The sequence below is a fragment of the Rhododendron vialii genome, chromosome 4a (assembly GCF_030253575.1).
Source record: "Rhododendron vialii isolate Sample 1 chromosome 4a, ASM3025357v1".
In the NCBI taxonomy this organism is placed as follows: Eukaryota; Viridiplantae; Streptophyta; class Magnoliopsida; order Ericales; family Ericaceae; genus Rhododendron; species Rhododendron vialii.
In genome coordinates this window covers 27,684,349-27,709,090 of record NC_080560.1, presented here as the reverse complement: position 1 = coordinate 27,709,090, position 24,742 = coordinate 27,684,349, and the positions used below count along the sequence as shown (strand labels likewise).

The 24,742-nt window shown below is 38.1% G+C and overlaps 1 protein-coding gene across 4 annotated transcripts; it reads right to left on the bottom strand.

Moving 5' to 3' along the window:
• Nucleotides 1–3,623: 3,623 nt before the first annotated feature.
• Nucleotides 3,624–23,770, bottom strand: LOC131322302 (probable UDP-N-acetylglucosamine--peptide N-acetylglucosaminyltransferase SEC). Of its 4 annotated transcripts, none has more exons than XM_058353572.1 (28): nucleotides 23,639–23,770; nucleotides 22,421–22,684; nucleotides 16,733–16,878; nucleotides 16,259–16,357; nucleotides 16,119–16,169; nucleotides 14,723–14,896; nucleotides 14,192–14,311; nucleotides 14,015–14,077; nucleotides 13,841–13,919; nucleotides 11,273–11,382; nucleotides 11,101–11,154; nucleotides 10,916–10,983; nucleotides 10,711–10,813; nucleotides 10,250–10,452; nucleotides 10,064–10,160; nucleotides 7,270–7,341; nucleotides 7,087–7,163; nucleotides 6,895–7,011; nucleotides 6,729–6,813; nucleotides 6,458–6,625; nucleotides 6,193–6,303; nucleotides 6,030–6,116; nucleotides 5,822–5,949; nucleotides 5,656–5,738; nucleotides 5,400–5,505; nucleotides 5,105–5,251; nucleotides 4,304–4,424; nucleotides 3,624–3,955 (listed from the first exon to the last, which is right to left on the bottom strand). In XM_058353572.1, the coding sequence occupies exons 2-28, from the start codon at nucleotides 22,605–22,607 to the stop codon at nucleotides 3,839–3,841; spliced, it is 2,973 nt and encodes a 990-aa protein (XP_058209555.1). In that variant the 5' UTR covers nucleotides 22,608–22,684; nucleotides 23,639–23,770; the 3' UTR covers nucleotides 3,624–3,838. The 4 variants fall into 4 exon arrangements, with proteins under 4 accessions (XP_058209555.1, XP_058209554.1, XP_058209557.1 ...); XM_058353571.1 differs by having other exon boundaries at nucleotides 22,421–22,670; XM_058353574.1 differs by having other exon boundaries at nucleotides 22,421–22,663; nucleotides 23,630–23,745.
• Nucleotides 23,771–24,742: the final 972 nt, after the last annotated feature.

Sequence of the window (24,742 nt, the reverse complement as noted above, 5' to 3'; positions counted from 1 at the left end):
GTAGTTTTGGAAAAGAAGTTCCCATATGGGTTTTAAGCTAGAATGGACAACATCGACTCTAATACCAAATTAATCAAACACAAAGTAGATACAAACACAAAGTAGGTTAGGATCAAGAATAGAGAGAACACAACACAAGGAATGTATTATTGCTTAAATCTGTTCATACAAATGTGGAGGCCTCCTCCTTTTATAGGGGAAAATAGAGCCTTAAAGAACTACTACAAACAACTATTACACTTGTGACCAATTATTGTAACACACCAATACAAACACTTTGGAATCTTTCAGTACGCCTTACACACACATATGGACACATATGAACAATACGTCCTTGTTAAAAGGAGGGATTTCTCACTTTGTGTGAGAGTTTGACGTTAAGGCTCCGTTTGTTTGAGCGTAAAATATTTTACCTATTTTTCGGTGTTTGGTTGTGTAACAAATGAGGAAAACATTTAACATGTCAAACATTTTTCATTAATTAGATGAAAATGACTTACCCTTAAATTTTCTCTAAGTTATTTTTTCAAAATAAACCCGCTGCCCTCTTCTGCAATTCTCACTGCTCAGTTTTCTCGATTGTTATTCTTGACCCACGTTCAATTCTAATAATCTCATATCTCTCCACAGTTTAAGTCCCATGTCTCTCCCTCTACATTATTTTGTCAATTTCTAAAAATATTTTTAAGTGCCAACCAAATACGAGAAAATAAAAGTTTGAAATTTGTTTTCAGGAAAAAATATTTTACATGTAAAATATTTTACAAGCATCGAAACAAACGGAGCCTAAATGAAATCTAGGCTTCAAATGAGGAGTGTAAATTCCATCCACCTTAGGTTGGAAAATTGGGTTTTCCACCACCAACCGTGCGTATATTATAGTAATCTGAGCCGTTCATTTTTTAGGGCTCGCAAAGTGGTTCATCTTCACAAAAAAATTAGATTTATCGGACATGGATAGGTATATAAAAAATTGAAGTTTGGTTTAAAAAATCGACGGTAGATAAGTTTAAAGTTAAACTATCCATAACCATCTATTTTATAAACTAAGATTTAATTTTTAATATACCTATCGATATCCGATAAATATGATTTTTTGTGTTAATGTACTACTATGCGAGCCGTATAAGATGAACGGTTCAGGTTACTGAAAAAAATACACAGCGGGACCTGCAATGCGTGGTGAAAACCCATGGTTTCCACCTAAGGTGGAAAGAATTTTTTCTCTCAAACAAAAGTTGCGGAAGGAAGAAGAATGTTTTGGACTGCGAAATCGAGGATTTTCAGTGAGCATGGTAATAGAACAGATTTTAAACCTCAAGAGCAGTTTGGTTGGTTTGGTTCAGTTCAGCTGGGTTTGAACGATCGATGCTTTTTTGCTTGGATCTAATCGACGGGACAATAAACAGAGGCAAACAGACTATATATTGGGGTGTGGGCTACTTTCTCTCATCTCATTTCGTTTGAGATGAATAAAATTAATATGCGAATTTTTGTACCCATCACAAGATTGTTTGCATACTGTTATAGTATATAGTATATACTTACAGTGTTATGTATGAAGGAGACGGCCTGTCTCCATTTATTAGAGGGTCCAGCAATTTTGGATCCAACTCATTCATCATGTAAATTTTATCGAGCAGAACCACCTCGTAAAAATTCATTTGGTTTATATGATGATCATTATCTGATCATAGTTATGACCAAAACAACAAAAATTATCTGATCATAGTACACTTTTTTGGAAAAGAAATGAGTTAAGCACACGTAATTACAACTCAAAGAACCAACCTTTTTTCAAAGGGGATGTGATTCATTCAATTCGTAATCTGTATCGATTATAAATAATTGTGCATGTAATTATTTCTCTCCAACGCTCTATAACATGAACAAATCCAATCATTAGAATATATCCGAAATAGAATCTGACATTGCTTGATTGCCCATGCAATCCTTTCCACAACGGAGTCCAACTCTACGAGATTCTTACGGACGTTCATAAGATCCAGGACTTGAATATATGGAGAGAGAGAGAGAGAGAGAGAGAGAGAGAGAGAGAGAGAGAGAGAATTCCGAAAATCTATACCAAACAAAAAAAAAAAAAACTGTCGCGGAAAGGTCTGCCTAGGGCTGTAAATGAACCGAGCTATTCGCGAACTGTTCGAGGCTCGGTTTGGTAAGAGCTCATTCGAGTTCGATTCGTCTGCTAAACGAACTGAACCTGAATCTCAATTCTAGGCTCGTTCCGTAAATGAGCCGAACCTGAGCCTAACGGTATTCGGCTCGGTTAGGTTCGCGAACCTATACTTAAATTTAATTAATAATTCAATAAGGGTCTATTTGTAAATGTAAAAAATTTTAAGGTTGTATATATAATTCAATATTTATTTTTCTCCCAAATTCTATACGATCAATGAGAGAGTTTGGATTCGCTTGAGTTTAATGAGCTGAGCCAAATCAAACCTGAGTCTTGACGATGTCAATTCGAGCTTAGATTCGGCTCGGCTTGATTCATTTGAGTTTAACAAACCAAACTCGAGCCAAGATGTTCAAGGTCGAATCGAACTCGAGCCGAATCCGAGCCGAACTCAAGCCAGACTAGTATCTTAACGAACCCAACCGAGCCGAACCCGAGCCGAACTCATACCTTAACGAACCCGAGCCGAACTTAACAGAGTTTGGCTCGATTCGGTTCGTTTATAGCCCTACTCTGCCTATACACGAAAGGATTCCCTTCAATTAAAAATCAGCAAATGTAAAACGACATGTTATAAAACAACTTCCACAACAGAACGCAGCTCAAAACAAACCGACACCCAGTGTAGCCACAGAAACAAATCTCAGGGTTTTAAAAGGCCGGAGGAACATGTTGAGAAAAAGTAGGCACGTTAAGAAAAGTAGATATGCTTCATAAAGTGATATCCAAAACCATAAAATGTGACATCCATATTGTAAATCAACATATATCATGGGACAAGAACCGTACATAAAAATCCTACAAGTTTGAACATCATCATCATGACATTCATCAGCAAATATGAAACAGTAAAATAGTAGAATGGAAAAAGAGAGAATAAACAGAGAAACAGAAACAGAAATGACAAACCAAGCTTTGATCTGGGACATTCAACCTCACCAAGTGTCCGATAAACGTAAAAAAAATTGAACAGAAAGACTTTGCAGAGTCTATGCTTTAATGCGCACTTCATGCACGTTGCGCTTAGCCCCGAGGTGCGCACTTTTGTCCCTCAACCGCACTTTGTCAACCTCACTTCAGTGAATTGAAGCACAGTACCTGCACAACTACTGAAGCACAATACCTGCTTCTCGTTTCGCTTCCCCAACATACACGGGCTCAAGCGCATTTTTAAACGACTGCCAAAAACATCCATATCAAAGTTATTTTGCCCATGCTTTTTTACAACCACCACAAATCTATTTTGATGAGCAAAATGCACGTCATGTTAACGATTGCTCAGCCCATTTGGAATGCAAATAGTAAGATCAACACTCCATTTCCACCGGGCCCACCCACCATTTGTGTGTCTAATTAAGTGCCAGAAATAGCTCAAATACTGGAAGCAACAACTCTCCCAAAGAATGTCAATGGAACGACACGCAGCTGAATTGCAATTGGCATAGGTATATAACATCAACAATGCGAATTGCATTATGTTAACAGTTGTATCTAAGTGAGTAAATTTAACCCAATCCACTTTAGACTACCATCTTGAAGGACAAGAACCTCTTCCCTTTGATAAACAAAGAATAGATAACCTTCAAGTAACAGCTTTACCTTCTCTTTGCTTTTTCAACAATCCGTCTCTCTTAGGCCTATCTATGATCTATCGTATGGAAATTCTACATCATTCTCAGTCACTTTAAAGGGCTGAGGGTGCTGACCCGAGCAGTATAGATTCCACATCTTGAAATATGACCGTTCTAGATTCCTCACCTGGAGATTGTCATGGAAGGTAAATGTAAGTATGCATCCAGAACCAAAATACATTAAGGCTGCCTTTGGATCTTGGTCTCCTGGAGGGAAAAGTAAAGCTAGGGGAAGGTGAACAAAAAATGCTGCAAAAGTTACTTTCCTTTCCCTCCACAAACTTCTGTAAATCTAAGATCCAAGCACAGCATTCAGGCAACACATAAGTGATGTATATCGTAAGTGAGCAAATATGCCAACATAAAAGTTAAACATTGTTCCCTTGAACACATACACACACGGGGAGAGAGAGAGAGAGAGAGAGAGAGAGAGACAATTAAATAGACAAAGCAACATGAATATAGCTCGACTCACCCAGCGGGCAGTATCAAACAGAGGGCATGTCAACCGGGCTGCTTTGAGTCTGTCAGTAAGATCCTGAAGCTTTGAGCGATTTAGTGCCAGTGACACTGCCTTTTCTTCATACTCTTTCATACTTCAATAAAAGTGAACCACATCAAGTTAGCAATCAATAGACCCCAGAGCTAAAACAGATCAAGTCCACAAATACATTTTGATCAAAGGTAGATCACACCACCTCTCAAAAAGAGACAAAGTGCAAGAAAATAGGAGACCAAATTCCAATGCAAATAGAGGAAAGCTCTCACTAGCAGGTCAAGCTATTTATGATCATAAGAACTCTAATGCAAGCCAGTTGGGTAACAACTTACATCTTTCAGTTTTACCATGTGCATAATTCTTTTAATGTCCTTTCCCCTATGCACCTTTTTTAGGGTACTGTCAACTACAATTCAGATGCAACATGTGCAAACAGGTTAGCCAGAGATGGGTAAAGTACAGGATCATTAAGGCATCACTGGACTATGCAAGATGTTCGAACGCATGGAATCTGCTTCAACCACCATCTCATCACCACAAAAAGAAAAAGTATGCAGCATAGCTGCTGCTACTTCTTCGTAAGTAAGGTGAGGTACTTCTTTCTGTTTGACTAGGGAGTCGCCCTTCTTTGGGTTGAAGTGGCCACAACTTTGGTCTTAGTCTCTGATAAAACACATAAGACCGATCCACTTGCAACAATTTTTCTCAATAAAGCATATAAAAACACATATCCTCTGTTCTTACGTGGTTGCATAACAAAAGGACCTTGTAACCTACCTGTCGGCAATCATCTCCTCCCCAACTCCAGTGGCCAAACAAAGTGAACCAGCAACCCTAGTTGCCATTTTGTCGAGGGGGTGAGTCACCATAGGAAGACCAGCCCAAAGTACATCAGTTCCAGTTGTGTGCGCATTGCACAATGGCCTACGCCAAATAAGAAAAATTAAGTACGTAGAACTTAGGTAGGTATAATATAACAGCTAAAACCAACACAGAAGAGGTCTTTCCCAGCAGTCAATAAACTGCAGCTTAAGAAATCTAGAAATGAGACAACAGGCATTATATTGCATACGTGTCAAGGAAAAGATCTGCCAAAGAACTTCGTCTGATATGTTCGCTTTTCATGGCAACGTCAGTGAAAATAATTTGGTCTGGTTGCACTCCCTGTAGAGCAGCATCTGGACAAAACGAAACCATACATTTAAATAACACCAAAGCTATATCGGAAGAGAAGCAAAATGACAAATACTAATAAACTGTCTTAATGAGGGAAAGAAAAGTCCACCACATGCTCAAATAATGTATATAGCACAATGTAAGTTACATACATGTCCGAAGTCTCATTTCGCCTGCAGCTGGAAATCTGAGAAGCCAAAGTGCACTATTGGGTACACGCCTAAGTATATTGCACCTGATACAATCAAACGGCTTGGGCTAAGTACAGTGCCAGATAGTAGACAAAGTAAACAATTATAAAACCAACCCATACATTACCAAGTTGAAAAAATTTCAGGGTCCATCTTGTACAGCTGATTGAAACAGGCAAATATAAACTTGTCCTCTGCAAGTCCATAATCTGAACGCCTGGGTTGGCAACTTGGATCCAATACATCCCGATTTTTCTGACAGCAAGCGTGAAAGATTTGAGTGTACCATCACACCAAAACTGAAATGGAACAGGTTTGAAGGTACACATACAAACCTGCTTATAATCGTTCACAAAGTAACAATGAGGAAGATGGACAAGCTTCTCTGAGTAGATATGTGAGAAGCATGTAGGTGAAACAAACTGCCAAAACACTGAGCTAATTAAAGACCAAGATTCATAATGAATGATCATAATAGGAGAAATTCCAGTTTCTAACCTCATCAGTGACCAAATATTGAATATAAGATGCTCCTGTTGTTCCCGGAAATCCCATATATGAAACCTGGATGGGAGCAGGCTGCATGGCAAATATTTCATTTCTAGCCCCCTGCACAATCAACAAATGATGCAACAAGATCAATCCAGAACTTAGTAAGAGGAAGAGAGTATATTCACACAATAATCCAGATAAAAACATAATAATCTACAACTAAAAGAATCAAATACATGATAACACAGATAGATTGCATACAGTCAAATACCTTGGTATACCCATTGAGGTTGATGAGGATTTGTATTTGATCATCATTAATCATCCTAGCAACCATATCAGATGGCATGGAAGACACATCTACAAAGTGCTCTGCCTCAGATTGGATACGCAGCCTCCACTCAGTGCCATCATTTGGACTTAAAGCATAGCAGAAAACCTACAACATATGGTATCTTCAAAGTGGGCAAATCACCAAAGAGACAGAAATTATAAAGTTTTAAGCAGAACAATGGCTTTGAAAGCAATTTGGATTTGCAAACCTCAACATTTTCCCTATTATGCATGCCAAATACTGAGCCCATAAGATGTGATAATGGATGGTTACCAAAGTCACTGCTGACATATCTGTATTCAGGAGAGCCATTCCACGTCAGAGTCCTTTATAATAACTGAAGAAAATAAAAGACATGAGTCTTAAAAACTTACCCAACCCTTAGTCGGCCGTTCCGACCTCCACCTCTTATGGGTACCGCTGAAGGATGATTGAAGGGAGGAAGCGAGTAACGGGCAGCAATCATGGAGCAATGTGCTGCATATTTACGACTACAAGAACAAGAAATGATTAAGGAGTATAAAAAGTCACTATTTGATCTTGCACCAACCAAACATAGTAGTCACCTAATTTCCAATGCCAGAATTGGATCAAGGGGATACGCAATTGCATGGAACGGCTGTACACTTGGAATAAGTGACATCTGGAAGAAGATTTAGTTGTAGTCAGTCAGTCAGCCTAGAATAAGATGAAACAACATACAGCCCTCCTTAAAATGAAAAAGAAGAAATCAAATAAATTCTCGACACCTTTATCTGTCTCCGAAGTATCCCTTCAACTTCAGCGAACATCTTATCCCGATGATCCCACTCACAAACACACTACACAAAATCAAAATACAAAAGTCATTTCATCAAACTCTTAGCCTTCCAATATATCGCAATCTAAAACTTGGTATAACAGACTGGCGTATGCAAACTACATTAAAACAAGAGATCATGACCCTAATTCAACTGGCATCAGCATTCATTAATAATGTCAACCTAAAGCAACGCATGGGAGGAAATTATATGTGCCCACATAACAACAGTAGAGTGCATTACTGCAATAGAACACTTCTAATAAATTTTTCTGCCACAAATTGCAAGTATTTATAGTGAGAACAAAAGCACAACCAACTTTGGAAAAGCATCCAACTAATAAACATTCAATGAGAGAATAGCAATATTAAAATGCGATAGTAATTCATGCTCCCGGGGATTGATGTAGAATATTTAACTTTCAAAACTTCTTACTAGTATTGGTTAGATGGAGGAAGCCGTAAAATCCTAAGAGGCATCACACACACACTCTTCAAAGAATGAAAAAAAATCAAATGAATGTCAAACTCGAATGGTCCCAGAAAACCAGGCAACAAAACAGTAACACTAAGATAAAAATATATATCGACATATGCATCTGTGTTCGAAAGTTCTCATATATTGATCAAACACAATTACTGATCAGACGCATTTATTTTCCTAGATACATGTTTTTACAGCTAAAATCAGTATCAACTATAACCTGGTGTAGGAGTTTCCTTCTTACACACAATAATTTTTTGTCAAATACACATTTTAGAAAGAAGACAACCATTGCATACCTCCGATAAAAATGGAGAGCGTTTTTTTTATATAAGGAATTAATTTATTACTCCCTCCATCCCAATTTAAGTGTCCTCTACAGAAAATCGTGCTATTTAAGAAGTCAAAATTTTGGCTCTAAACTTCCAAAATTAACCTTAAAACTGTGAAGTTGATTATATGTATTGAAATCGCTTATATCTTTCAATACGAATCTCAAAAAATATGTAATATAGATCTTGTTTGATAGATCTCAATTAGTTTTACTATACAAAGTTTTCAAAATCATGAAAAATATTACAAATTTTAAGATATTGTCAATCTAAAAATGAGACAAATATAAAAAGCTATCAAATCAATTATGAAGGAAATGGTACTTTTTAGGGGTAAAATTGGAAGTTTAACATATTTTGATAGTTATTTTTAGAAAGTGGACACTTATTTTGGGACATCCCAAAATAGAAGCGTGGACACTTAAATTGGGACGGATGGAGTAACAAAAAAGGATAAAGGGAATGCCCGTATACAATAAAGGCCACAAGACAAAAAGGCTCAATACACTCTCGTATGAAGAAAAGCTCAAACCAATCTTAAAATTGGGCAATAGAAGAATTACATTCTCTCTTCCCAACTATACAGGTTATTCACCAAAAAAACTTTTAATTCTAAATAACAGCTTTCCGTTCACTTCAAAATATCTCGAGTTTCTTTCCCGCCAATATAACCCACATCAAACAAAGCGAAATCATGGCCCAAACTAGCTTCCTTCTCTTTCCCACTCTAGTACCTCTCAAAGCAATTAGGAGTTCCATAAAATTCTTTGACAAAGCCCACTGCATACCAAACCAATGAAATATCAGGGACAAGTCTAACACAGCCTGGATGCACGTGGAGGTGACAAACCAGAAGCTGAGTGATTGACTCAGGCGACAAAGATGACAAACTTTTCTCACGAGAGGTGAGGCCACCCAAGACCTAGCTCTGATACCATGTTAGATTTCTGAGAGGGTTCCAACCTAAAACCAATTGGCTATAGGTGGAGCTCTAGAACATATTAACCAACCTTTGGTGGCTTAAATAAGCAATGTGGGACTCTATTTCCTTAACAGGTCCAAAGCACCCAAGCCACCGGTCAATGAATACGGAGGTGGTCAACTGTCTCCACATCCATTTTGCACATGCAACACCAATCCACAATAATTCTCCTACAAATCAAATTATCAACAGTGAGAATCTTGCCTTTCACCGCACACCAAACAAAAAACTAACCTTGAGTGGTGCCAGAGTTTTCCAAATAGCTTGCCATGGAAACGACTCCACCACATCTCGTCTAAACAGAAAAATCTCACCTGAACCAATACTGATTTTGAAAGATTCCACCACATCTCGTCGTCCCCTTCCCCTAAACAACATATGTCATACTCTATTCAACAAAGTCGTCAAATACTCCTCTTCCCTTTCATGCACTTCCCTTCACAACCTAATATCCCACACTATCACCCCCAGTGATTAAAAAATTGAGACTAGGCTACCAACTAGTCGCGATTCGGCTCAACTAGTCATGAGGCGTGAGGCGCAACAAAATCTCGCCTCATACCTCTCTGGCGTCCTCTCCTCTGCGATGATCAAACCCAACCATTTGATGGACCATAAACCTCAAAACATATGGACCATTAAGATTACACCACTGTTCTGGAGGTTAACGATAGGGTAAATACCCTGATAAGAGAGCATTGTGAAGGTCACACAGTACACAAACTCAAGAAAGAAGAGTAAATAAAAGAGAATTGCATTGGATACACCGAAAATGATTTATGGAAACAATAGTGAAAGAGTGAGAACAAAAACCACAGGAAACTCCACAAACAAATCATTATCTGTTGGGTAGCTCCATCCGTGAGACGTCATTCTAACATTAAATACATGACTGAATTGAAGCACCAACATCGTATCGTAAATTATATATCAAATCAATATGTACCTGTAAGGTATGTAGAAGATTACAAGTTGCTTCTGGAAAATCAGGGCGCAAAGCTAATGCTTGCTTGTAACTTTTTATAGCTGCTTCTACATGCCCACTACAAATTATCCAAATCCAAGAATGCCAAAGATAAATAATAAGCATGGATCAAAGACAAAGTTCCACAGCATTCAAAACAATGTATACCTGTCCTTATAAGCTGAAGCCAAATTTGCATGAGCTTCAGCCATGGTTGGCCGAATGGCAATAGCACGCAAATAATCTTGAATTGCTTCATTGACCCTACTAATCTCCTTGTACGTGTTTCCCCTATTGACAAGGCCATCAGCTGCCAATGGGTCAATGCGCAGAACTTCATTATAGCAAGATATAGCATCTGTATAATTACCCTGCATTGAAAAAAAGAGAGGAGGAAACGGGAAACCAAGACAGCGGTCAACATAAAACCTGTGCAAGGAAATGTTATAGTGATTTCTAAACTAAACAGGATCCCTTCTAAATGAATAATAACCCCATATTTTATTCCCCAAATGATTTTTTTATAAGTAAAAAATTTGAACCATTTCTCGATTTGTGCGTGTCATCCTTGAACAAATTTCCAAGAGAGGGTGTTGGCAAAGAGAGAGAAACCATAGAACTGACACTACCTGTTGTTTGTAGATTATTGCCAAGTTATTGAAAGGTGCAGACAGTCCTGTTGTCACAGTTAATGTTGCCTTGTAACATTGTGCAGCAGCACTCATCATGTTCCTGCAAGATCAGAAGTCCAGTCACAATGCTTCCATTCACCAGATAAAGAATAAACATCGGAAATCAAAAGAAACTAAGTAATAGATCTTGAAGAGTACGAACCATTCCATGTAAATATTCCCAAGGTTAGTAAGTGCTTGTGGATGGCTGGGTTGCAAAGCCAGGCATTGCTTCATAAAACAAAGAACCCTAATCAGACAAAATTCACAAAGAAACAAAAAGAATAGGAGAAACAAAAAATAAAGGAGAAACAAAAACGGATGGCCTTTCAGCAAAATAAAGCTTACACGGTAGCATTGAATTGCTTCATCGACTCTGCCAGCATCTTTAAGTGCATTGCCCTTGTAATAGTGAGAATGGAAACACGAAATTTAGATAGTCCAAACACAAAGGAAATCTATATCGTAGAACACTAGAACTTCATAATGCATTAGATAGACCAAGATAATGAGAGCCAACCAAATTATTATATGCCTCCAAGAATCCAGCATCACAAGCAATGGCTCGCTTATAATGGAGCACCGCCATATCCAGCTTCCCCTGCTCATAATATATGCTAGCCAAATTACCTGCACAGTTTGTTTTACCTCAAGCTATTATAACAAGTTTAGAAAAATCACAGAACTCGAAGTTTGAGTCTTGAAGTGCATACTACAAAATCAGTACAATGCATTCCCAATAGAACTAAATGCTGCACTCTTAGTACTATTAAGCAAGATTTTGACGGAATAATACAAGTAATCAGTCATTCAAACTAGAACTATGGCTACATTAGACTAATGAGTCATGGGCTGTTGTGCCCTCAGAGATATGACTACAATGCAAGCAACCCGACCCGAGGCTTCATAGCCGAATTATAGCATGCTCAAGTGTGTTTGTTATGTTTTTAGAAAGCACAAGCTTCCAGCCCAATGAAACTTTGGCAATCCAAGCTTGAGCCGAGCATGGCCTAGATTTTAGTCGAGGAGCTTGTTCACAAAACTTAACGAGCCAAAAAATAACAATGTAAAATACATTTATGCTCAGCACACGGGTCTAGGCTGCAAATAAAATTTCCATGTGGAGAAGAGGCTTGGATGTGGAGATGGAGAGTGAGAGGAGGCTCGATGAGGAACCCTTGGGTTTTCAGGGCCTTGGATTAATCCCACTCGCTCCCCTAGCTTTTGTCTCTCAATGTCGCACCCCTCTTCCAAGAGGATTCATGGCATGTCAAGGCCCCGCCCTGCACACACACACCCTCCCTCCCGAATATATGCTTCAACAAGAATCACACAAAAGTAAGCTACCTTTTCCGAACAAGCCAATCCATTTGGGACCCGAATGAGAGCCACATAATATTTCCATCCTTTTTCGTTTCTGTGAAAGTACTTGTGTCTAATTGTCCAGGAGGAACTTCTGTTTTGTAGTAGCAATGTGCTCTAATCCTCTGGATTCCAACTCAGCACCCCTTGAGTGAGATATGTTTTCCAAGGGAGTCCATCATGCAATAAAAGAACCTCTGGATTTTTTTTCCTCAACTCTTGTTAATTCTTCCTGATCTTACTGTGTTAAGGACAGGGTTGTGGGAGAGCAATACAAGCATCGTGCAGAGGAAGAGTTACAGGCTATGAAGCACAAATACTTCTAGATGTGGGTTGTTCCGATACTCGTGGATACATATCCTAGAAGTATCCACGATAATAAAAACAATTTTTCAATTCTACAAAGTATAGGACACTTTAAGACACGCATCCAAACTTCCATCAAATTAAGATTGTGTAACTTCTTGCATAGTAGTACAGTAAAATTGTTAAGAAATAATGAAAATGATAGACTTGAAGTACTTAACTTACTTTCTACAAGGAGAGACGTACTGAGATTCAATGAAGTATCCCACTTTTTTAATGTTTTCTGAACATTTTGTCGTATCAGAGTACATGTTCAATAAAATTAAACTTCAATAATTGAGCAAGTAACCAAGTAGACTTGCATACAACAATATTGCATGAGAAAAATACAGTAGTTTTATGGGTAATAGTGCTTGTTTGCAATAAATTTTTTTTGCAAATTTTGAAATTCTAGCTTTTCAAAAATTCTAGATAAAGGATTCTCGGATTCTACAGATTGTGAAAAGCTAAAAAAGGAATGAACTTCTCAAAATCCCAAAGCTGGGTTTGGGTAGCTTTGGGGATTCTGCAACACAAATTCTCAAAAAAAATGAATGAAATTCTCATGATCTCGCAGCTACAACAAACTGAAATCTAAAATTTGAAATCAAGACTTTGAAGCTAAAATCTAAAATCTGTATCCACAGCTATCACAAACACGCCCATACAATGCTAAAAACCTAAAAAATGTCTTTCAATCTAACGTATCCTAGCCATATATGCATCCTATTTCCTTTGAATTTTCTTGTTTTGTCGTATCAGTATCCTGTATCGTGTCTGTATCGCGTATCAGTATCAACTACCCATGCTTCATAGGTTACTGGGCGTAAAACAAAAAAACGAGAATGGGCCAGGGAAAGGCTGATCAAGAGCAAAGGGTGCTCAACCTACAAAAACTCTACATGATAAGTATTATAAAAAAGACGAAGGTTTTTAAAAGAATCATTTTCCATTCTCAATGATCAGTACCACTAAATAGGGTCTTGAATATATCTTAAGGCAAAAAAAGAGATGGATACTTTTAGGCTTGAGCTCGGCACATTTATTAGACGAGCCTACAATTGAGGCCCAAGTTTGGTTCGTTTAATAGACGAATACAACTGTTTGCAAACGGCTCAATTTAGTTCGTTTGCAACTCTGGCCACAATTGGTTGACTCTATCTTCCAAAGGTCAACTTGCTTTAGATCTGACCTCAGCAAGGATAAGTAAGAATATATCTAATAATCATTGTGGGTCCAACAACTCCAACCCAATGACCATAAGTTTCAACGGGCAACCACTAATCTGGCACATGGATTATTTTAATTAAAGTATCACTGTTCGTATGTTAGAACTTAGAATACTCACATGCAATCATACAATACAGAAAATTGTGCTTACCAAAAGCCACAGCATAGTCTGGACGCGATTGAAGAGCACGCTGGTAACACACAATTGCTTCTTGAGGCATTCCCAAAGCCTGGAAAATGCAGAAGAAATAGCTTGTTTTCTCCGGATTCCTGTCCTTGCATTTGCATCTACCTGATCTTATTGGCACGGAACATAAGAGCTTACCTTATAAACACCACCCAGGTTCAGGTAGGCATCAGAAAATGTGGGTTTAAGCTTTACTGCTTCCTGCAAACATCAAAAACCACATTCAGCAAGCTACATGAATGAGGGTGCATGAATTAAAAACCAAATCACAGAAACCAGAGTAAATATTTAAACCACCTAATATTATTAATTTACCTTGTAATACTGGAGAGCCCTGTTTAGATCACCTGCTTCCATGAAAAGACCGCCAAGGTTGGACCATGCTATAGCAAAAGTTGGTTGCAAACGTAGAGCTTCAGCGTAGCAATTATATGCCTAGCAAGCATAACTCAACGCATTTTAAAACATAAGAGTACTGAAAAACAGAAAGCATGTAAAAATAATAATAATCAATCTGCAGAATCTGCAATGAAATTTGGGCAAAAGCAAGATCGCAAATGAAAACCACGCAGGATTCCTCTGGCATACCACTTCCGGCCAACATCATAACAGCTCATAACGGAAATATAGGTGAAGAATTAAGAGTATTAGAAATGTCAAGAATCTGTTTCGAACACCACCACAACCAGCCATCATCGCTTCTGATAAGCGAGCTGTTGTCTCACACCAATTGCCATCATGTGCTCCAAAACAGATCAACACCACCCCAACACTCAGATGTTTGGATCCCTAAGCTGACCCACCCCCCACCTACTCCGATACTTGGCATAAAGGAGAATTTCTCACCTCTTGCACTAAACCTTGAGCTTTCATCAGATTCCCAAGGTTACTGTGGGCATCAACCAAATGAGGGTTTAGCGCAAGAGCCTGGCGACAACACTGAGCTGCCTCAGTAAGCCTTCCTTTCCGCATATATGCACTAGCCAAGTTAGACCATGCATCAGCAAAATTGGGACGAAGCTGCAATAGAAAAAAAGTACAACCAAAGCCAATCACACTCACTAAAAAAGAGACATCTTAGAATCTCAGCAATTTAAAAATAGGGGAGGCATAGTAATGACAATTCCGAACAAGAGACAAAGCAAGTGTAGAGTAGGGAAGAAAATCATCAGACACCCATATATATTTACCTCGCTGAAAATTTATGTCCTCACTCTTCAGCATGCAATGATGCACACCATGGAGCTTGGTCAACAACTAGCAGCTAGAATATCTTATAGACCTCAATTATAACTTAAACATTGTCACAGGACTCACAACAGGTATCAGGAGTATCAGAATGTAATCGATTAAAGAATAAAAGCTGCCGTTTTGTTTATCTTTTACTCTTTTAGTTTGGGAGCAGACCAACTCACCGATAACTGTGTTCATTGCGGTTTCAACATACTGATAAACCAATACGGAGCTTCAAACATCCACTACAACCAAAAATTCAAATTTAAAAATTTCACATCGGCATTTGTGCAAATATAGGAAGATGTCATTTACTCCTTCAAGTGCCACTTCTTCCTTGACATCAGCAGTTAACATGCAGGGCTATACAGCATAAGTGTACCGGGTTTCTGTTAATGTTAAGAAATCACTATGATCCTGCGACAATGACAATTTAAAAAATCACCATGATCAGTTCCAGTGAACAAGCACAAAGAGACAAACGATGCGACCACATAGAATCAAACCACCAGAAATGGTAACTTCTGGTGGTTACCAAGTGGTCATGATGATATTGAAATGTCCCCTTATTTCGGTAACCAAAGATCTTGTCCTTCAGGAAAATTACAAGGTCGCAGTTCAAGAATGGGATGTTACTGTTCAATTCTCTGTCCTCTGTTGGTGTACTTTCAGTTATGGCTACGCATACATGTCCCCATGTTAAAAACAAGATGCATTGATGCAGACCAGTGACCACTAAATACCTCTTATTTTTGGAAGCTAAACATAAATGGAAGAACCAAACGCTGAGACCAGTAGCACTAAAAAACCTATCAATAACTACAACTCCCTTCTATCATAGACAAGAAATGAACCTCAAAAATTAACTGAAGATGCTAACACAACTTTAGACAGTCAAAAATAATATGAAGTAATAACAATACCTACAACTTAAGCATGTACTGGAAATTCTATTAGTGTTCAAGAAATGAACTGAATATGAACAAATAGTTGACAACTGTCCACGAACCTCAATCGCAAACAAATAATAGCGGATAGCCAAATCAATGTTGCCTTTTTCCTGCAGGAAACAAAAACACATAGATACAATATTAGTTTGATGAACTCGCAGAAGGACTACACAAGCCACCAAAGCAACTTGCATTTTACCTTCCAAGCATTTGCCATGTTCCCATAGCACTCAGCAAAATGTGGGTCAATTCGAAGAGCTTCTTCATTCTTTGCAACACATATATCAAAATCTTGCAACTACAAGCAAACAACCACCCATACTGTTTGTTAAATTGCTAACCACCAACTCGCCTAAAAGCTGAAGTTGCTACGAAGGGCAACTTAATATTCATATCCTCAACCACGCCCGACCACATATGAGAAAACTCTCCTCATAAGCGCGTCAACACATGCAAGTAGAAAAAAATTTGGTTTTGTGCTGAAATCCAAAAGCCGTAGTCTCATAGTCCATGTTAAATATCCCATTACAAACTCATCAGAAATCTTAAGCTGTGAGAGAGGGACGGCTACTTCCTTTATAGGCTCAACACTCTAGCAAAGGTGAACTATAGTCAGCCAGACTAGCAAATTTGGGATCTCTAGTTAAAAACATGTATTTCTTGGTATACTAACCTGATAATAAATGGCACCCGAAAGAAGAAGGTTATCAGTACGCCGTGGATTCCTCTCATAAACAGCGTTGCTATGTTCTAATGCCTGCTTGTAGTTACCAGCTTTGTAATTTTGATGAGCAAGGGCCAAAAGCACGTCCTCATCATCTGTAAAGAAAGAAAAAAAAAACAAAGGGTTAAAAATCTAATCAAAGAACATTAAAGATCATTCTCTTCCAAAGGAAGGGCTGATAATTCATGTAGCGAATAAGAATTGAAACATGTTTGATGGAAGACAGTACATTCCTCACAAAGAATCAGCATAGATCATAAGAAGCAGCCTTCATTCTCCTCTAAATCACAGCATACACCAATCTAATTTGGTTGTTTTGAAATGATCACCACTCAACCCAAAGTTCTACAACTTGCTTACAAAATCCAATAAGCGCCCATTGGAATGTAAAAATCACGAGTCTAATGAGGTTAACTCATAAATGGAGTCGTGAAATGTACGCAAGGCGTGGCTGGACCAGGCCTTGACTTAAATCACCGCAATTTTTACGAATCACCTGTCAATTGCCCTCCATAAAAGCTTCTCTCAACAAAGACATCAATAGATCAACCACCTATCATGTTCACTCACGCTTTTCTCTTCCACACTCCCTCGTTCCTCTTGTTCAATGGCCGACTATCCAATGTACCATACCATCCCGAACACTAAACAATAGGAAGCATGGTTACTTACATCTATTTCTGTCAATTTGATATATATATACTGGAACCACAGCCTAATCAAAGAGCAGGCACACAAAATCAACCAATTTGCTACACCTTTACCGGTGAAAAGTCATGGCCGCCTCACCCAAATCAACCAATCAGCCCTACCACTGCCCCACCACTCCATCTTCTTGCAAATCAGCCACCCTAAGAAAGAAAACTACCCATTACCGCCTTCCATGTGCTTGTTTAAGTACAGATTTAAGGGCCTGAACCTTAGACTGATTAAATTTCCTGAGTCGCGGTTTACCTTGAACAAGGACAATTTACAAGTATATCCTCTATCTAACATTCTAAGGTATTGTCAAACTATTAGCTACCCCCAATTTTTATTGGTAGCTCTTTACATTTTATTATGGCTAAATTCGACACTTGCTTTATACTATATTGATTGCTGGAGTAAATAAATTTCCCTTCTTTGTATACTAAGGAAGTAAATCAAGTGATCAAGGAGATATTAGAGACCAAAGTATTTTTGCAAGGATAGACTCGCCAGACAAAGAACTTCTTGAAACTGCATAGGGACAAGAAATTAAGTCCACTCAGGACCCAACTGCAAGGGAGCAAGACGAAAGTAGGTCCTGATCTGTAGTATAGTGGAAATGAGGGTGATAACTCACATCACCAAATCTAAGAAGAAAATACAATCAATCCTTCAGCTGAATGAAAAGTATCATTGGTAAGGGAGCCAATCGGCTACAACCATGGAGAAGACTGATGGTAATAACCACAAAGGCTATCAATCATGATATTAGAGAGAGAAAATGCTCGTAATTAGTAGCAAAATGAAAGGGGCCAGTGATAATGAATGAAAGCGATGGGGGTAATAAGTGACAATCTGACATCAATACGTCATTGACTCAATATATGTAGCAAAATGGAAAGTAATAGTAAGAGAACATCAAAGGATAATGTGCACGTGCAAAACCCTTCGTAAACGACAAATCCTACCGTCCACTAACAGTGACCATTTAAAGCCGATATAAAGCCCTGTATAGACTGGCTCTCACAGGAATTAATAACACGCGAGTGCAAGTCAAACCCCTGACCAAAGGCTTTATGAGGCCCCTTGGTGCCAGGTGAAGAGCGTCACCTTAACTAGGCTTCTTTTGTTTAGTACATGCAATTTCAGCCAAGCATGAAAAGAAAATGCTGCAATGTTCTTTCACTTTCATCATTAAGTTAGGACTTAACAAAATCGACAAAAACACAAGAGGGGGCATAGTCCCACAACAGGCACTCTTTGTTTGACATCAATTCCTCCACTTCATTAGTTAAGGAGAACCATAGCGAGCTAATAACTAGCTACTTATAGCAACAACCCCTACATTCATGTTTCTCACATATAATAAACACAATGAAGTGTGCAGAAAACATAAGCGTCAGACGCAATGACTGACAAAAGCCAGCAACTTGTTACGAGTAGGCTTTTGCTTGCCTCTTTGGCCCTTGTCTTGTTACTAGTGTCGGCAAGTGCCAAATACGGGTCATCATATGTTATTAAATGCAACCATCAATAACCTTTTATCCTTCACAATTGATGAAGTCGTTATTCACGATTGATGGCCATTGATATCCTCCATCATTGACAATTAAGAGAAAGATGGATGTAGATTCCTTGTAGCTATCATCTGGTCTAATTGCCACTTTGTGGAAAGCACCATAGATGTTATTTTCGCTGTAATTGCGTTTATTTTTGTATCAGCATCATCGCTTATATGCATAATCTGTGCATCATAGTTGTCAATCTTCTCAAGTAACATCGCTGGTATGCCTTCATCGTATCTTGAATTTTTTATTACTAAACAATCTACTAAGTATCTAAGTTGGACTATTGTTGTTGTTTTTTATGCAATAACCTATCAATATTTAGGCTCCCATTACTATATGTCGCCTCCATCATCAGCGGCTGAGATTTATCACCATATTTTGTAAGCTTCAACATCAGTTCTGTGCTTTCTTCTTATTGATCACTCTAAATTAAATGTCCCGGGTCCAACATTGCCACTAAAAATTGACAATGCATCTAGAGTTTCACTATTGTGGGTCCCATGTTTTTAATATATAATTTCATATTACGAATTGAGAGTCCTGAAGATAGTAAGGGTACAATAGTCATTTTCCATGCGCAAGACCAATCATCTATTCTCTTTTATATCAGGTATACAAGGGGCTTATGTGAGCTTGCACTATGCTCTTCCAATAGTATACGATGATGTATACAGCGTGATAAATGCGTAACACTCTCAAGATAACGGTCACTATCTTCTACAAAGCGAAGCAAAGCGCATGGCGCTGAACTGAAGAAAGCTCAATAAACACATACGCGTATACATGGAAGCCCCTTAAATTATACTTGTCAAGTCTATTTCGTGATTGAATGTTACTAGAGCCAATTGCATGAATTGGGCTTTAATTTGGAGGGTTAAGGACACAGAGACGGACCAGGTTGCAAGTTAAGAAAGCCCAAGTGAGAAATAAAGGAAGAACTACAATCCTAGAAGGTTATAGAAGTCTTGGATACTTGCAATCATGCGAGGAAATCTAGACTAATCTAATTTGGAAGGAGAAATCAAGAGTTTAATTCCATGCCGAATTCGGACTCAAATCGCACAGCTTTGCTATTTTGACCATAACTTTCTACTCGCTAATCCAATTGAGGAGGTTCAAATTGGGTTGAAAAGTTAAGTTCAATGCTACAACATTGCAAGAAATACGAATTTTTGAAGTAGGTCAAAACAGGCCCACAAGCAAAGTCAATATGCGGGGTAAACTTCCATCCGAATTGCCCTTTTGGTTTGGAGTTTCCTAGTTTGCTTGGGACTTGTTAAAACTATGGAAAGAAGCATTTACATCAGAAAGAGGGGCTAAACTGATCTCTAGGGTGTAGATGAAAGCTATCATTCAAGTAACATTGTTCCTGTATAAATTTGCAATCAACAAGGATTTTTTCCATTATATGAGTTGGTTTGAATATTTCCTACCTATCTTTATATTTATATTCGCAATATTTGATACAGTCATGCAATGATTTTCTTAGTTTGCAATTTTGGTGACTGAGATAGATTATGCTAGGAGAGAAGATTCGTGCTCAGATGATTCGAGCCTAAGATAGTCTATGCCCATTGACGAATCGTAATAATCTCCTCGGCAATTATTGATAAGGATTGCAAGCCCTAACAGTAATTTAAATTGATTTGAGGTGAAAATACACGAGACCCCCTAATCTATGTGTTTTGGACGCAATTATTGATAAGGATTGCAAGCCCTAACAGTAATTTTAATTGATTTGAGGTGAAAATACACAAGACCCCCTAATCTATATGTTTTGGACACGAAGACCCCTTAACGTTTAAAACCGCTCATTCAGACCCCCTCACCTATATGAATTAAAAAATTGGCTCACTCTTTTAACGGGATAAGGGAAAATGACAATTCTACCCCTTAAACTCGCCCACACTGACCCCCTCATCTATAAAAAATTGTCTTGCTGACCCTTTATCTTAAGGATCTTTTGACAGAAAGGTATTGATTGGTTAAAGGTTATAGATATGAGGGTGCTTTTGGGCATTTTTAAAGGTTAGCGAGTGTTCGAGTCCAAAACGTATAGATGAGGGGATCTCCGTGTAATTTCACCTTGATTTGAATAGTAAACTGCGTTTATTCGAAACCTTGTTATAGGTGGTGGTGAATTCGAAACCCTAGCCCTTTCTTTCTTAGATTTTCCTCACTCTTATGGTTTTAATTCATCTAGTTATAGCTTTAGATACAAATCTCTTTTTTTTAATTAATTTAGGAATTAATTGAATTTAATGTAACTTAGCCATTCAATCCCTGAAGAACAATACTCAGTCTTAGCCACGGTTCTATGAAGTACTAGTAGTAAAATCAAGATTTTACCCAAAAAAAAAAGTGTTACAAAAACAACACAATCACAGCCATACCGTTTGGGGCAAATCTTTAGCAATTTTAGGTCAGATCCATACCCCAAAGGTGTTTCCTTTCCAGCCAAAAAACATCAATTCCAAAACCAATTTTTTCATTTTGAAACCTTGCAACCTACATCTTTCACAAATCAAGCCAAAACAAATTTTGGTTTTCACAAAATATAGAACTCTTCAATGTTCTAAAAGTCGCTCGGCGCTAGTCGGGCGGTCGGCCAACTTCGAGCGATTAATCGGATTAATCGGCAATTAATCGGTGCATATTAAATAGTAATTGGCGATTAATCGTTACTCGAATCTAATCGGATAGGCCCCGCCAGCTATTAATCGGTGATTAATCGCCGATTAATTCCTTGTTTTAGAACACTGGAACTCTTAACCTATAACCTCTCTTCTTATGAAATCCACCGCGATACCTGTTGCTGGTAGCCATAGATCAAGTTTCCAGAAACTGTGATATAGAAGGTAGATTTCAATATTTTGGATGGAGTTGCAAGAGGTTACCAGAATGGGCGTACTACAAATAGGATTTGAAGTTGGTTTATTCCTATAATGGTGACAGTCAAGATATTTCTTTTTTATTAGAAAACGTTGAACCCGTTCGGCTGTTTTGGACAAGAAAAGGTTAGGGTTAGCCAGCATACGTAAGCGAATACATAGAGGCCTTTTTTTCTGCAAACACACATTTAATCTAAGCACCATTCTTTAGCATTGATACATGTAGCTCTGCACTGAACAGAAATCCAAACAACAAAAATGAAAAGAAATCACTTAGTGAGAAACTGCCTATCAAGTCCTGCTACCCAATAACCCCAAGAGTTGGCCTAGTGATCAAGGCTTAATTGCTTTAACTGCGGCCCTGTTGGCGATAGTTGGATTGGCTCCCCAAGATTAGTCGAGGAGTGTGTAAGCTAGCCCGGACGCCTGAGTTCTTAAAAAAAGTCCTACAACTAATAAACATTCAATGCCAAAGACGGAAAAAATCAAACCTTCAAGGGTGGTGTTGACCGCCTGTGAGAGCTTGAGATTCGAAGGAGCCGCCAAGGACGACTCTGGGTCACAATGATCGCCACTGAACAAAACCCTAGTAGGAACCTGATGCCCCCCCTGCAGCGGGAATTGTTGCTGTTGTTGCATTTGGTGGTGTTGACGGGGATCGCTTTGCAGTGATAGCATGATTGATGATGATTGCCAAGACCAAAAATTCTACCAACAGTAGTCGTCTATAGACAGTGTAGACTGCAAAAAGAAAACTATACGACGTCTTAACAGAACGATATATAAATGAGATGATTTGCATATGAAAAGCAAGAAATAGATGTCTACTGTCTCAACCCTCGCTTTCGATCATCAATTCTTTCTCCAGAGAGAGAGAGAGACGCTTTGTCTTCTGTTTTACCGCGTAGCGTCTAGCTTCTTCCCGCAGCTATGGGCAATATTGCCCCTTTTGACAAAAAACTTAAAAATTCATTTGGTTTATTGGCTTACTAGGGGAGGCTCCGCGCACGCACAAAGTCTTGTGCTCATGGATTGAAAATGAAAGAATAGCTTTCTGTTTAAGCATCTCTATTGCAGACTTCTGAAGAACATGGAAAATTGAATTTCCAATGTATGTATACCAGCATTAACCCGTGCTATGCATGGAATGATTTAAAATATACTCGGTTAAATTAAATCCAAAACGAAAAAATATATTTGTATTCTAAATTGTCAAAATATACATAATTCACGGAATCAATCAAATATCATTCGCCAATTTGTCATCATTATGACTCCAATGCTAATCCATCATGCATGACTCTGACTTTTGACATATATAAGATGAAATAGTTAAGAAAATAATGTGAGTAATTATCACGTTGTGGAGTGTCATTATCTTTATTTGGTGCAACAAATGAAAGTGCATGTATGATACCATGTCACCTTCTCCCGGGAGTATTACGGTATTACCACGCACACCACACTATTAACTTTTACGTTAGGGATCCCACTGCACTAATGTCATGAATGAAGCTAAAGTCTCACCATGTGTGAGTGGTATTTGGAATATGTTTAGCCCCAATCAATAAAGGGCTATGAAGACTCAAACCTGGGCCTTGTCCAATCACCTCTAGTAGTGTCACCAAACATTTTGATGTAAGGGGAAAAAAAAAAAAAAATGTCTCAATTATGTAGATGCTAACATGAGGGAGAAACAGAAAAAGTACCGGTAGAATCACTGTTGTTCGATATGACGGGTGATTCAAGTAGTTTGCATCTGCAGATTCATTAATTTAGTGGGCACATAATACCCAATGCAAGTACCATTATCCTCTTTATTCTTCATTCACCGCTCATAACTTCCTACATACAGGCCGATTTTCATTAAATTTCTAAGAATAATAAAGAAATTGCATGCATGAGATAAATCTTAAAGAGATATTTGGTGGCAATGAAATAAAATTAGGAGATAATAATAAGAGTAGAGAGACATGAACATCATAAGATACGTAAATAACCTTATTTTGGAATACACAAACACAAGAGGATCTGTAATCTTATAAATAAAATCTCCTAAGTTGAGAAATTTAGATTTGAACTTCTTAGGTAAAATCAAATGGGGTACCGGATAGGAAGAATAAACTGATACCATAAGTATAATTACATTTCCTTCATTGACAAATCAAATACGATCCTTCTAAATGTTCTCCATGTTTCAAACAATTATCTCACAAATTAAGGATTTGTTAACCCAAAATAAATCTTTCAAACATTCAAAAAGAATTGGAAAAAAGAATTTTTTGCCCAATCAATTGTAGCCACTTGTCGCATTGAGGGCTCCCCTCACAGAATGTCATTCCGCAATACGTATATAGATGTTTTCCAAACAAAAAACAATCATTTTCTCCTTAGTCCTGACATCAGAAAACCAGACCTAGAGCTATAAGCCTATAACATTAAAATTCCAACCAAGGATGGACAATCACAAAGGAGCACAATATTTCTTTTTATAGCCATCCACCTCCTCATTGAACGGCTAGGATTATTTTCATTCCAACGGCCTACATTCTCCTAAAATCCTCCTAGAAGATATCTTTCCTTCTTCACATCTCCACAATATTTCATAACTCTCCACACAAGTCTAGCATATGGTAGAGTTTTCTACAATCTTTTAGAACATTCCAAAATCATCTAGAATTGTTTGAAACTCTAACTTCCTTCTAGAACCTTCCAAAATGGAGAATAGTCTAAACTATTCTATAACAGTCTAGGATTCTCTCGTGTTATCCTATCCTTGGTATTCCAATCAAACAAGGGATTGGGATTGGTAA